The sequence below is a fragment of the Oryctolagus cuniculus genome, chromosome X, assembly GCF_964237555.1.
Source record: "Oryctolagus cuniculus chromosome X, mOryCun1.1, whole genome shotgun sequence".
Taxonomy (NCBI): Eukaryota; Metazoa; Chordata; class Mammalia; order Lagomorpha; family Leporidae; genus Oryctolagus; species Oryctolagus cuniculus.
Genome location: NC_091453.1, coordinates 54,950,414 through 54,965,769, shown reverse-complemented (window position 1 = coordinate 54,965,769; position 15,356 = coordinate 54,950,414). Strand labels below are relative to the sequence as shown.

At 41.0% G+C, this 15,356-nt stretch overlaps 1 protein-coding gene across 3 annotated transcripts in view; it reads left to right on the top strand.

Annotated features, from left to right (window-relative positions):
- The window catches only part of ZDHHC15 (zinc finger DHHC-type palmitoyltransferase 15), an 82,718-nt gene that overhangs the window by 61,431 nt on the left and 5,931 nt on the right, over positions 1-15,356 (top strand). Inside the window, exons 11-12 of one of the 3 annotated variants that reach the window (XM_051835085.2) lie at positions 9,429-9,507; positions 13,968-14,267. The exons of 1 other annotated variant lie outside the window; for it this stretch is intronic. In XM_051835085.2, coding sequence (XP_051691045.1) covers positions 9,429-9,475 — 47 coding nt within the window. In that variant the 3' untranslated portion in view covers positions 9,476-9,507; positions 13,968-14,267. Of the gene's footprint in view, positions 1-9,428; positions 9,508-13,967; positions 14,268-15,356 lie in introns of those variants that run through there. One more of the 3 variants, XM_008248848.4, reaches the window with a different exon arrangement.

Here is a 15,356-nt window from a genome sequence, read left to right as displayed (position 1 = left end):
CTAATAACATCTACTTTCTAATAACATCTAACTGGTTGCCTAGCAGGAACTGAACTCAGTTTTATCTTCAATAAAAGTGCCCAAGGTCAGCATTTGTCATTATAATTACATGACTTCTATTTATTAGGCTTAGTTTCTTTATTTCCTCATAAAGAGGGTAAAGCCAGTTCCTTTCCTCCTTCTTACCTATTTCTTCCATCAGCCTGGTTTGAGAATTCAGTAGAGAGCTCCAGGTCAGGATCAAGCTCCATGGTACATGACCATTATGCACAACTTATTCCAATTACTTTGCATCAGTGTACAAACTATGACAAGAAAAACAGTTTAAAAGAATTCTGCAGAAAAGGAATTGAACTTTCTTTAGCCAAAAGTACTTTTAACTCTAGCTAATTAGACTGGAAATGAGCTCTTTAACTTATTTTGATAATTTTAATAGAGTATACCACAGAAGGAATACTATTTAATAAAATAATCTCTATAACACAAAAATAAAAATTTGCTTAAATTTGTTTATAACCTCCTAGTGTAAATGATAATTAGAAATGTAAAATGCTGGACACTTTCCGAGAAAAATATTTTCAGACTCTAATGTATTAAATGTTACATAAGTAGCCTAATTTCTTACTCCTTTATTTGGATTAAACCTTCTTTCTTTGACACCCATTAGTAGTGCTCAAGGTAGCAAAGGTTTCTGATTTATTTTCAACCTGATAGTTTCTGCTGCCATGACAAAAAACCTTATGGAATAACAAGAGAAGTAAACTAGTATTTAATAAGTACCTACTAAGGTTATGACATTGGGCCCATAAGGAGCATTACATAGTATGACTATAGTCTCTGAACACAACAGCCTTCCATTTATTTGGGGAGATAAGACACAAAACATGAAAATTTGCCTAACAAAATATGATACAGGATATGTTATTGACCAAGTGAGTCAATTATTAGATTAATTCAGCATGTTCATTGGTATCAAATTGGTTGAGACCTTAAACACAAGACTAAAAACTTTATTATGTGGGTGATGGGGAACTACTGAAGTTTTGTGAGCAGTGGCATGAGGAAAATGTTGCTTCAGGAAAATGATGAAGTGATACTCCTGTCAAAGCATACTTCCATCATCTGCCAGAGATTGATCTAATCCCTGGACCTTCTGAGAGGATTGGTGAGAGTCCTTCTCTTCAACAGAACTCAGACTCTCCAAGTACATTCTGTATACAAGAGCTCTGAGTCTGAGACAAGAGGCCTTTCACATCAAGAGCTTTGTTGTTTAGAAGAAGCCTCTGGGTGATATTCTGTGCAATTACTTCCCAGCCAGAGACAGCCATTGAATCTTGCATAAGGAAATTTTACCTTATCATTTAATCCTTTAATACTTTAGGCCTAACCAGACCTGTATGATTATATCTGAGGACCTTGAAAACACTGCTGGCCAGGGCTGTGGCTCAATAGGCTAATCCTCCACCTGCGGCGCCAGCACACCCGGCTCTAGTCCCGGTTGGGGCACCGGATTCTGTCCCGGTTGCCCCTCTCCCAGTCCAGCCCTCTGCTATGGCCCAGGAGTGCAGTGGAGGATGGCCCAAGTACTTGGGCCCTGCACCCCATGGGAGACCAGGATAGACACCTGGTTCCTGGCTTCGGATCAGCGCAGTGCGCCGGCCGCTCACGCCGGCCGTGGCAGCCATTGGAGGGTGAACCAACGGCAAAAGGAAGACCTTTCTCTCTGTCTCTGTCTCTCTCTCACTGTCCACTCTGCATGTCAAAAAATAAAAATAAATAAATAAAAACACTGCTGCAGAACTTACAGCCCTAAATTAAATCCATGGTTCCTACCACAAAGATTCTACTTCTTCAAGAGTACCAAATTACCTTTACTTATTCCCATATATGGCAGTGATAGGTAGGGCCAACTATGGAAAAGTCCTTAGTCTCAGTCAATCCTTTGCCAGCTTTCTATTTAGGAATCAAGACTACATTGGCCTGTACTAATACCTTCCAAACCAATCTTCCTCTGACTCATCCTATGGTAACACATTTGGGATGATTGGGTAAGTGGATATTTTCCAAAAGGTTATTTTCTCTTTTATTCCTACATACGGGACACAGTACCATTCTGGGATAAGATGTCGAGATAATGGACCAAGAATATAACAGGAAAAGGAGTGGGAAGAAGGAGAAACTAACAAGTGTTCAATGTATTTGGGTAAATAAGGCACACACATGAAAAGTTACCTAACAAAACACAATACAGGATATGTTCTTTACCAAATGAGTAGAACCATAAAGTGTGTGCTAGATTCAAAAGAAAGGGTGATTTCCTCTGGGCTGAGCTGGTCAGAAAAGGCTTCACAAAAGAGCTAGAATTTGAGCCTTAAGGTTGGATAGGATCTGGATGGTGGCAAGGAATAAAGAGGCAAAAGGTTACAAGGAAAGTCCCAGGCTACAATTCATGAGACCTCAAGTTAAGTGAGGGGTACAGGAAGAAAGTAGCTTCATTCCAGTAAAGAGTTTGGGCAATAGAAGACTAGATAGGAACTCACTGAAGTTAAGAGACCTTGTCACCTTCACTTCAGTATTTTCTGACTCTTGCAAAATAGAGCTGCACATAGAAAATGATCATTAAAGGATACAACCAACATTTGTTAAATGCCTAGTATGTGCCAAGCGATATACAGACTTTGTCACATTTAATGATCATAATCACTTTCTGATCAAATAATCCAATTTTATAGATGAGAGAACCCCAAATCAGAGAAATCCAAAGTCACACAGCTAGTAAAGGAGAACTACTAGGTAGTACAGTGGTTAAATGTTTGGACTTCAGAGCTAGTATCTCTCACTTACTAACTGTGTGACTAGGTTTTTCTAATCTTAAAGAGAGATAGAGCTTCCATCCCCTAGTTCACTCCCCTAAATGGCCTCAATGACTGGGGCTTGGTCAGGCCAAAGCCAGGAGTCAGGAATTCCATTCTGGTCTCTCACATGGGTGGTAGGGGCCCAAGTACTTAAGTCATCATCTGCTACCTCCCAGGCATATTATCAGGGAGCAGAATTAGAAGAGGATCAACTGGGACTTGAAAACACTCACTTGGATATAGGATGCTGGTGTCACAAATGGCAGTTTAACCCCCTGTACCACAACACCGGGCCCCCTCCTATTTACCTTTTAAAGTCCATTTGAAAGGAAATTATCTAAATTCCTGTGTCTCTTTCACCAAACTTAGAAGGAAGAGAAACATGGATAGAGCCCTGGCATGGGAAACATTTTCTGATTCTGACACTAGGTTTAACATGTGACTTTTGGAAAGTCCCTGCTCTCTGGACCTCAGTTTCAATTTCATGTTCTCTAAGCTATTCTCAGCCCTAAGGTGTGATATTTTATGATACCATCTGATATTGAGGGGTTACAATTCAAGCTATGAATAACCACAACCTGGTGTCTTTCACCAGATGGCTCCCTTGTCTCTTAAGAAGGATGCTATTCTATACTAGAAGTATATGTAAACTTACATTATTTTAAGATTTATTTATTTATTTGGAAAGGAGAGTTGCAGAAGAGAAGGAGAGACACAGATAGAGATAGAGAGATCTTCCATCTGCTGGTTCATTCCCCCAATGTGCTCAACAGTCGGGGCTAGGTCAGTCCAAGCCAAGAGCCAGAAGCTCCATCTGGGTCTCCTGCTGCTTTCCCAGGCACATTAGCAGAGAGCTGGATGGGTAGCAGAGCAACCAAGATTTGAATCAGCACCCATATGAGTGTCATAGGTGGCAACTTAACCCACTCCACCACAACGCCAGCCCTGAACCAGATTTCTTTCTTCATGTATTCTCTGTACACTTGTTCCCCTTATCTGCTCCACCTAGCATTTTTACCACTGCCCTATAAAAAACCTATTCTCACATTTGTCATTTGACTTTGTTCAAGAATAGGAATCCTACACTGCATCTCTGAAAGCAACAAACATAATACCTTGGGCTAACCTTTGTGTTGCTAGGCATTTTCCAGTTAGCATGGAAAATCTTTCTAGATAAGAAGGAAATATCCATACCCTCATCCCCTAGAAAACTTACTACAAGTATTATGGGTGCTTATTTTACTGCTTTCCATACATTGTCCAACCCTTAGTTCTGAACTGGTATATGTGCCTTAAATAATGCAAGTCTCTAATCAATCAGTTTAATTCAGAATGGATTTCCTGAGAATGCACCCCAAACAAGGTACTGTGGAAAGATATAGTTTTTCCCCTTTTGGAAGCCCCCCTCTGTGTCGCCCTGGCTGGAGGTCTTTGACTCTAATAAATTTTGCTTTTGAAAAAAAAAAGATAAATAAAATGTAGCCTCTGCCCTTAAGGAACTTGAAATTACAGGGAAAGACAAGAAAAGCACATAAATCTAACACAGTGCTGGTGTGTTCATTGCCATAAAGCTGATGTTAGCAATTACATTCCTAGTGTAAGGTTAGCCTTGTGTTAAGCACTGTTTGGTACAAATGATAAGGATGTGATTGTTAGTGAGGCTTAAACACTGAGTCTATCAAGAAAGGGAGAAAGTGTATCAACTATACTGATGAGAGTTTTGAGGAAGAGGCAGAACTTAAGCTACAAAATTCAATCCCATCAAGGTGGCATGTGCCAATGCCATCTCACTACTGCAAGTGATCAATTTCAGTTCACAATTGATCATAATGAAAGGACTAAGAGTCAAAGGGAGCACATAAACAAGTCTAGTATCTGCTAACACCAACCGATAGAATAAATAAAGGGGAGAGTGATCCAACATGGGAAGTGAGATACTCAGCAGACTCATAGAATGGTGGATGTCCTAAATAGCACTCTGGCCTCAGAATCAGCCCTAAAGGCACTCGGATCTGGCTGAAAAGCCCATGAGAGTATTTCAGGCATGGAAAGCCAAGACACTCTGGCAAAAAGATCTCTGTGAGTGAGATCCCAGTGGAAAGAACAGGTCTTCAAAGAGGGAGGTGCCTTTCTCTGAAGGGAGGAGAGAACCTCCACTTTGACTATGACCGTGTCTAAACAAGATAAGAGTCGGAGAACTCAAGGGGCTTCCATAGCCTTGGAAACTCATAACTGGTGCATAGGGAGATTACTGATGCCATAAACAGGAGTGTCAATTGGTAAAGTCAACAACAGGAGTCACTGTGCACTTACTCCTCATGTAGGATCTCTGTCCTTAACGTGCTGTACACTGAGGCTTAATGCTATAATGAGTACTCAAACAGTATATTTCACTTTGTGTTTCTATGGGGGTGCAAACGACTGAAATCTTTACTTAATGTACACTAAACTGATCTTCTGTTAAAAAAAAAAAAAAAAGAAAGAAAGAAATTATCAATTCCCAACTTGACTCTCACTGGGATTAAACATGACAATAGGTCTGATCTGATTTCATCATCATTTAAAAAAATCATCTATTATTTTTCACTTTATGTTTCTGTGTGGGAGCAAACTGTTGAAATACTTACTTAAGGTATACTAAGCTGATCTTCTGTATATTAAGATAATCGAAAATGAATCTTGATGTGAATGGAAGGGGAGAGGGAGTGGGAAAGGGGAGGGTTGTGGGTGGGAGGGACGGTATGGGGGGGAAGCCATTGTAACACATGAGTCGTACTTTGGAAATTTATATTCATTAAATAAAAGATTAAAAAAAAAAACATCATGATAGAGACTGGAAAGAAGGAAATAGCCTTCTAGATAAGAGATATAGTGTTAATGTGGTAAGAATATTCAGGAAGCCATGCATTCTTTCTTTTTTTAACAGAATTATTTCATTTATTTGGAAAGCAGAGTTATGGGAAGGGAAGGGAAGGGAAGGGAAGGGAAGGGAAGGGAAGGGAAGGGAAGGGAAGGGAAGGGAAGGGAAGGGGAGAGACTCCCCTTTGGGTTTTCATCTCTTGGAAGCATCCCTCCACACTGCTCTGGCTGGAGGTCCTTCATTTTTTTTTTTTTTTTTGACAGGCAGAGTGGACAGTGTGAGAGAGAGGCAGAGAGAAAGGTCTTCCTTTGCCGTTGGTTCACCCTCCAATGGCCGCCACGGCCCACGCCATGCGGCCATCGCATCGCGCTGATCCGAAGCCAGGAGCCAGGTGCTTCTCCTGGTCTCCCATGCAGGTGCAGGGCCCAAGCACTTGGGCCATCCTCCACTGCACTCCTGGGCCACAGCAGAGAGCTGGACTGGAAGAGGGGCAACCGGGACAGAATCCGGCGCCCTGACCGGGACTAGAGCCGGGTGTGCCGGCACCGCAGGCAGAAGATTAGCCTAGTGAGCCGTGGCGCTGGCTGGTCCTTGATTCTAATAAAAACTTTTAAATCTCTTTGCCATCCACTTGGAAATTCTTCTTCCGTGTGAGACAAAGAACCAAGGTAACAATAATTTCTCCACTGCCGAAGAAAGAGGATAGAGATGAACCAAGCATACACTAAGACCTTATGGCGCCGCGGCTCAATAGGCTAATCCTCCGCCTTGCGGCGCCAGCACACCGGGTTCTAGTCCCGGTCGGGGCGCCGGATTCTGTCCCGGTTGCCCCTCTTCCAGGCCAGCTCTCTGCTGTGGCCCGGGAGTGCAGTGGAGGATGGCCCAAGTGCTTGGGCCCTGCACCCGCATGGGAGACCAGGAGAAGCACCTGGTTCCTGGCTTCGGATCAGCGCGGTGCGCTGGCTGCGGCGGCCATTGGAGGGTGAATCAACGGCAAAAAAGGAAGACCTTTCTTTCTGTCTCTCTCTCTCTCACTGTCCACTCTGCCTGTCAAAAAAAAAAAAAAAGACCTTATACCATTCGTAATTCAAGTAGACATCTATTGAATAATGGTAAAATCAGTACTGCATAGGCAGCAAGAGCAGATGGAGTTGAGGGAAGCAGTAAATGTGCAGCTGTTAGAGGAAGGTGAATTGACTTCCTAAGTCCTGCATTTGTCTTCTATTTGCACTGCCTGATTAGCACAGTTAAAGTAGCTGCACTTTTCAGTTTAGTCCTCACTAGGTAAGCCTACCTTGCAACCTGAGCTTCACCTTACCCTGGGGGTGAAACCAGGGAGAAAGTTGATAATCAGGTTTTCCAGCTCACGCCTCATTGTCTACAAGAGCATGATTTTTATTCAAATAATTGCTTGGAAGAAGTGTTCTGTGCCAAAATAAAGAGTGATTTGCAGTGGAAAAAAGGAAAAGAAATTCACTTAGCAAAATCCTAAAAGCCAACTTCTAGAAAACTTTGCTGCCAAAGCACACCTACAAAATTCTGAGACAGCCATTAGCAAGGAGTGAACATCAAAAGAATTAGCATCACTTCTCCAAACCAGAAAGGCAAAGAAGTTCATCTCACTTCTGGAATTATCTTTCCCTCTTTGTCAGATGCCTTCTAGGTTAGAATTTGGATAGGTGGAATGCTTAAGTCTTGTTGTGTCTTTTTCTCTTGGTTTGACAAACATGAGTTATTCTCTGTGCATCTCTCACTGAAGACCTGGGCCAACATAGCTTCTTCTTATTCACACTTAAGGGTAAGAATACCTTAAGTGTTGCTAAGTTATAGTTAGGAGTTAAGAAGTTCTGCTGTTCTATTGCATGATAGGATGACTATAGATAATGGTAAAGTACTGCATATTGCTCTAAAAAAATAGAAGAAAATATTTTGAGTGTTTTAACTGTAGAAAAGTTAACTGTTTGACAAGATAGATTTGTCACCCATTACTCAGTGTCTACATGTACAGAAATCTAATATGATATCCCATAAATATGTTCAATTCTTATGCGTCAATTAAACATAAAATTTTAAAAATAATATCTTAGGGGACCAGCGTTGTTGGGTAGCCACTGCCTGCAATGCTGGCATCCCATATGGGTACCAGTTTGTGTCCCAGCTGCTCCACTCCTGACCCATCTCCCTGCTAATGCACCTGGGAAAGCTGCAGAATTTGGCCCAAGTGCTTGGGACCCTGCCACCCACGTGAAAAGCCAGGTGAAACTCCTGGCTCCTGGCTTTGGCCTGGCCCAGCCCTGGCTGTTGTGACCATTTGGGAAGTGAACTGGGGCACAGAAGATCTCTCCCATGTCTTTCCCTCTCTCTCTCAATAACTGTGCCTTTCAAATAAATACATAAATCTTTTGTTAAATACCCTAAATCTGGTATTCCTGACAAAATAAAATGTTGTACCTACCATGGGTCATGATTTCAAACACAGACATTCTCAGAGCCACTTTTACTTTTCCACTTTCCCTAGAAGAAAGTAGCCCTGCGTCTGGTTAACTCAGTTAACCAGTGGCATGAGAATTTTCCAGTTGGCTGTGGCAAGGATAACCCATCCTGGCTGGCTGGCCTCTGTCTTCAGGGATCCAGACCTCACACTTTTGGGAGCACACTTTATGGCATATTGACTTCATAAAAGAAAATACAGTAGACCAAAACTTTTGGGACTGACCACTAACAACTTTTTTGTCTTAAAGTACCAAGTACATTATTATGCTGAAAGTATGAAGAAAATAATTGTCTATCTGTACATTAAGCCAGCTGATTCAGAGTGTACTTTGCTTTCCTAAAAAGCTAGAGGTCAAAAACAAAACATTTGTACCATAAATGATGTTGCTTGTTAAACCCAAAGCCTCTTATTTTCTAAATATTTCATTCCTTTGTAGAAGCACACCAGCAGCTAAAGTACTATAATAGCTACCACAATTATGTCCAGTAGCAAGACCCAAAACATTCCATTAAAGTCAGATGATGTTGAGCTGTCATCACAGTTGTTTAAGTCACTAGCCAGCAGTATAGATCAGATAATGTGGATAAATAAAATAGTCTTAGTTCATATTAGAACAGGTTGGCTGCTCTTGGAATGTGAATGTCTAGGCTGGTTACAAATACTTCTGTGTACCACACCAGTCTTTGGAGATTTGTAGATGTCTGCTGTCTCCAGGGATTGGACAAGAAGAAAATAATGCTAGTGAATCAATACCCACCCATTTAAAACACAGGGGCATGCATATGATAGCTGTTTTAGTCCATTTTCTGTTGTTATAACAAAATGCCCAAGGCTGGGTACTTTATAAAGTAAGTGGGTTTATTTGACTCACAATTCTAATGGCTGGAGGGTCCAAATAGCCTGGCAATTGGAGTCCTGCAAAGGGCCCCAGGGCTGTATCACAAAATGGCAAAGAAATGGAAAGCAAAATGGCAATGTGCAAAAGGGGCCAAAGCCCAGAGATTGGCCTCACTTTATAGCAACCCAGCCTTTCACAAACTACATTAACCTTTTCACTGGATGGCGCTCTAATGACCTACTTCCCACTAGGCCCTCTTAAAGGTTCCACCAACTCAACATTGCCACACTAGAGATCAAGCTTCCAGCACATGAACCTTTGCAAGACACACTCAAACCATATTCAAAGCATAGCATTCACCTTCATTTTTCAATCTTGCAGATTATCCAGAAGCTTCATCGTCTCTTGCTGTGGAAACGGAAACGTAGCAGTTTCCACATTTCCTGCATTTCTCAGACAGGTCAGTATTCTGAGAGAGGCACATCTAGTGCCACATGGACTGCCAAGAAGCAGACCTTGGAGCAGAACTTGAAAAGGAATAAGTTCTTATCCTGGTGAACAAACTGTGAAATTCTTCACTCTGTACTGCACACGTAAGCAGAAGTTCTATACATAATTTCCCTGTGTGATGTACTGCAAAAAGATGCCCTTCTTCCCTACAAACTCACACGTATATCACTTGTGCTAAAAGACCCCAGGGGACCCCAAACAACCAAACATCCCATTCAGGTTATTTACTTTCCTACTGTGAATTATAAACCTTGCCCTGGTATATGCCAGGTGTCTGAAATGATAGAGATTACAAATAGGGTCTTTTTGCCTGACTCTGTAGTCAGTTAATAACCTACTGTTACCCACTAACAGGCAAAAAGCACCTTCCCTGCACTCCAATCCTCCGAAAATGCTACTAATTTATTCATCAGGGAGAGGCAGCTTTATACTTGTGATTCTGTTTGGCTTAGTGAAAAGCTAAACGGCCTTCTTTTTTGCAATACTCACAGGTAAATAAGCCCAGTGTAATTCAGTATTGAAAGGAGAATTTGAGTTATAGAAACACCACTGAGCTTCAAGCTCTAATCTGATAAAATTTCCAGTTCTATTCCCTTGAAAATGCTAGTGATTACTCTAAACACCATCAATCTGTTTGTGGGTTCTTGGGTCCTCAGTTCTTTCCCTTAACAGAACTTCTGCTATGTACAAATGTAGGTACTGTGTAAGACCTGGTCTATATCAGCCACTTGACTATGTACTTGATATACATTCTCTCATTCATTTCTCACATCAACGTTGTGAGGTGAATGTTACTGTTCTCATTTTACCTATGAGAAAATTGAGGTGCAGAAAAGTTAAATTAGTTGTTAGAGGCTACATAGCTAGTAAGTGGCTAGCCTAAAAGTGCAATCCAGGTCTGTCTGACCTCACAGCCTACCATTTCCAGTATGGCACTATATTTAAAAAGCCAGGTTTAACAGAAGGAAGAATTTTTTTTAATGATTCAAAAGGTAAGATTTTTTTTATATAGAAAGCTTTTATTTAGATCAGAGTTGGTGAACTCAAGAGGCTTCCATAGCCTTGGCAGCTCATGATGAGAGCCTTGGGTGATTACTGACATCATAAATAAGAGTGTCAATTGTCAAATCAACAACAGGAGTCACTGTGCACCTGCTCCCCATGTAGGATCTTTGTCCTTAATGTGTTGTACGATGCGAATTAACAGTAAAATTACTACCCAAACGGTACTCTATACTTTGTGTGTCTGTGTGGGTGCAGTCTGTTGAAATCTTTACTTAGTATATACTAACTTGATCTTCTGTATATAAAGATAATTGAAAATGAATCGTGATGAAGAATGGGATGGGAGAGAGAGTGGGAGATGGGATGGTTGTGGGTGGGAGGGAGGTTATGGGGGGAAAAGCCACTATAATTCAGAAGTTGTACTTTGGAAATTTATATTTATTAAATAAAAGTTGAAAAAATAAAAATAAATAAAAAAGAAATCTTTTATTTAATAAATGTAAATTTCATAAGTACAACTTTTGGATTATAGTGGTTCTTCCCCCCATACCCACCCTCCCACCCCCAAACCATCCCACTTCCTACTGCCTCTCCCATCCCATCCTTCATTAAGATGCATTTTAATTATCTTTATATATAGAAGATCAACTCCACACTAAGTAAAGATTTCAACAGTTTGCACCCACACACACATAGTATAAAGTACTGTTTGAATACTAGTTTGACCGTTAATTCTCATTGTACAACACATTAAGAACAGAGGTCGGGAGCAAGTGCACAGTGACTCCAATTGTTGATTTGACAATTGACACTCTTATTTATGGCGTCAGTGATCACCCGAGGCTCTTGTCATGAGCTGCCAAGGCTATGGAAGCCTCGTGAGTCCACAAACTCTGACATTATTTAAACAAGGCCATAATCAAAGTGGAAGTTCTCTCCTCCCTTCAGAGAAAGGTACCTCCTTCTTTGATGGCCCCTTCTTTCCGCTGGGATCTCACTCACAGAGATCTTTCATGTAGGTCATTTTTTTTGCCACAGTGTCTTGGCTTTCCATACCTGAAATGCTCTCATGGACTTTTTAGCCAGATCCAAATGTCTTTAAGGGCTGATTCTGAGACCAGAGTGCTGTTTAGGGCATTTGTCTTTCTATGAGTCTGTTGTGTATCCTGCTTAGAAGAAATAATTAAGTGTTTTTTTCTTATTCAATGTGTTGATAATTGATGTATAACTAAAACAACTTGTGGTAGAAATATCTAGATTTCAGTTGTCTATGATGCTCATCTCTCTCATGTTCTTATTTAAGCATTTTGCTAAGGGCATTCTATGAAACATTAGTACTTGAACATGTTAACAAATGTTAAAGGAGAGGAAAAGTGCTCCGGGGAATAAATTTGGGAAGCCCTCTGAAAGTAGAAGCAAAATGAGAGTTTCTTGTGTGTAGGACTTCCACTATGCTGATGAGTTTTGTGACTCATCAAGGGAAGATTGTATTTGCCCCTTGAACTTAGTTGACCCCTGTATTCTTTCTTTTGTGCAGATTATTGAACCTTTTATTTAGTGCAGTACTTTCAGGATTTTTAAATTTTTCATTAACTGTATCTGTTGGGGAGACAGACAAAAATAGAGAGCTCCTCTTTGCTGGTTCACACACCAAATGCTCACATGGCCAGGGCTAGGCCAGGCTGAAGCCAGGAGCCAGGAATTCAATCCAGGTCTCCCATGTGGGTGGCAGGGACCCAACTACTTGAGCCATCATCTGCTGCTTCCTAGGATACACATTAGCAGGAAGGTGCAGTCAGAAGTGGGGCCAGAATTTGAACCTAGGCACTCTGATATGGGATACCTATATTTGAGCTTGGTGGATTAACTATTAAACCACACACACACACACACACACCCGTCAGCACTTTTAATATACTAAAGAGCTTTGTGAATGCTCTGAAGTTAAATAAGTTAATTCTCAAACTTATATGACTGTATAAGTCTTTTCTTTTTCAGGAAATCTTGAAATAATATTTTTAAAATGCTTTCCTTGATAAGCAAAATTGCCTTTAAACAATGCTATTTCCAGGGCATTGTCTAAATGAATTATGTAACTGATTAGTTTTGGGGTAACAGCAAAGTCATATTCTTTTTTTTTTACTTGACAGGTAGAGTTATAAACAGTGAGAGAGAGAGAGAGAAAGGTCTTTCTTCCGTTGGTTCACTCCCCAAATGGCCGCTATGGCCGGTGCTGCACCGATCTGAAGCCAGGAGCCAGGTGCTTCCTTCTGGTCTCCTATGCAGGTGCAGGGGCCCAAGCACTTGGGCCATCTTCTACTGCCCTCCCGGGCCACAGCAGAGAGCTGGACTGGAAGAGGAGCAGCCAGGACTAGAACCCGGTGCCCATATGGGATGCCGGCGCGGGAGGCGGAGGATTAACCAAGTGAGCCATGGCGCCGGCCCCCAAAGTCATATTCTGATAATAGAAAAATATTTTGGAATACAGGAGAGAGGAGTGGGAGAAATATTTTTATAAATATTTTATTTATTTGAGAGGTAGAGTTACAGACAGTGAGAAGAAGAGACAGAGAGAAAGGTCTTCCTTCCATTGGTTCACTCCCCAACTGGCCACCTATTCAAAGCCAGGAGCCAGGAGCTTCTTCCCTGTCCCCCATGCAGGTGCAGGGGCCCAAGCAGTTGGGCCATCTTCTGCTGCCTTCCCCGGGCCATAGCAGAGAGCTGGATTGGAAGAAGAGCAGCTGGGACTAGAACCAGTGCCCATATGGGATACCGGCGCCACAGGAGGAGGATTAACCTACTGTGCCAAGGTGCCGGCCCCTGGGAGAAATATTTTAAAACTAAGATATGAAGGTTTTTTTAAATGTATACAGATAATTACTAAGTGATATTTGTGAAAGTTCCTAACTGAAAACAATTTGAATGTCTATGAATTGGAGAGTGGTTGAATAAAGTATTAGATTTTTATATACTTTTTTCTTCATTTTATTTTGAAAACTTTTTATACTAATAAAACAATGGGGACAGGCATGTAGACCAGCAGTTAAAATGCAGATTAACATGCTCACATCCCCTATCAGAGTGCCTCAGTTTCACGTGTGGCTCAATCTCCCAATTCCAGTTTTCTGCCAATGCAGATCCTGGGAAGCACTGGTGATAGCTCAAGTGATTGAGTTTCTGCCACCCAGGTAAGAATTCTAGGCTGAGTTCCCAGCTGCCAGCTTCAGCTCTGCCCGGTCCCAGCCATTGTAAGCATTTGGGGAGTGAATAAGAAGACAGGGGATTCTCTCTCTCTCTCTCTCTCTCTGCCTCTCAAATAAATAAATAATAGGAGCGGGCTCCTTGGCACAGTGGGCCAGCATCCCATATGGGCACCGATTCTAGTCCCAGCTTCCCCTCTTCCAGTCCAGCTCTCTGCTATGGCCTGGGAAAGCAGTAGAAGATGGCCCAAGTTCTTGGGCCCCTGCAACTGTGTGGGAGACTCGGCAGAAGCTCCTGGCTCCTGGCTCCTGGCTCCTGGCTCCTGGCTCCTGGCTTCGGATCAACTCAGCTCCGGCCATCGCGGTCATCTGGGGAGTGAACCAGCGGTGGAAAACCTCTTTCTCTCTCTCTCTCTGCCTCTCCTTCTCTCTCTGTGTAACTCTAACTTTCAAGTAAATAAAGTAAAATATATATAAAATAAAAAATAAAAATTTTTAAAACAAACAGCTGAAGGATAAAAAGAATGCTCATTTGTTTACAACTTATAATTAACAATGCTAACTTTTTTCATTTTATCTCAATTTTTTTGTATATAAAAAGAAAAAACTTACATAATTTTACCCAAAAATGTGCTGATCCTAAATGATGTTTTCTTCAAAATAAAAAGACAAACTTGACAGGGCATTTGCAAAATATCTAACACAAAAAATTTCACAACCTTAATTTACAAAGCTCTTGCAAATCAATAGATGAAAGAAAACTACAATAGCTAGAAAATTGTTAAAGAATGTGAAAAGACAATCACCAAAATAAAAATTAAAGCAAAGAATAAACATGAAAATTGTTCAACTTCATTGTAAAGAAATACAAATGAAGATAACCTAAATTACTAATTTTTGTTCATTAAGTCAGCCAATTTTTACAAATTATAGTATCTAATGTTGGCAGGGACATGTTGAAACAGGTGCTCTTATACACTGCTGATGTAAATTTAGATTCATGGATCATTTTGGAGAGCAATTTAGCAACATGTTATGAACCTTAAAACGTTCATATAATTTTATCTGGTAACTCCATTTTAGGAATATATTTTAATGAAATAATCAGAGATCTGCACAGCTATTTATCTGCTATTATAATAGCAAAAAATCTGAAACAAAACTAAATATCTAGCAATAAAGAGTGGTGAAATAAGTGGCTACATTATTATGATGAAATACTGTGCAATCCTTAAAAATAATTATTTTGAAGAATAACAGGGTTATGTAAAAAAGCTATGTAAATGCAGTTTGAATTGTTCTGTTTTGTTTTGTTGGATTTATTTATTTAATTGAAAGAGTTACAAACAGAGGGAGAGACAGAGATTACCTGGGTCTCCCACGTGGGTGGCAGGGCCCCAAGCACTAAGGGCCATCTTCCACTGCTTTCCTAGGTACATTAGCAAGGAGTTGGATCGGAGGTGGAGCATCTGAAACTCAAACCATTGTTCACATGGGACGCTGGCATTGCAGGCAGTGACCCAACCCACTGTTTCACAATGCTGACCCCAAATTCAGTGTTTTTAGGTAAATTCACAAAGTTGTGCAACCATCA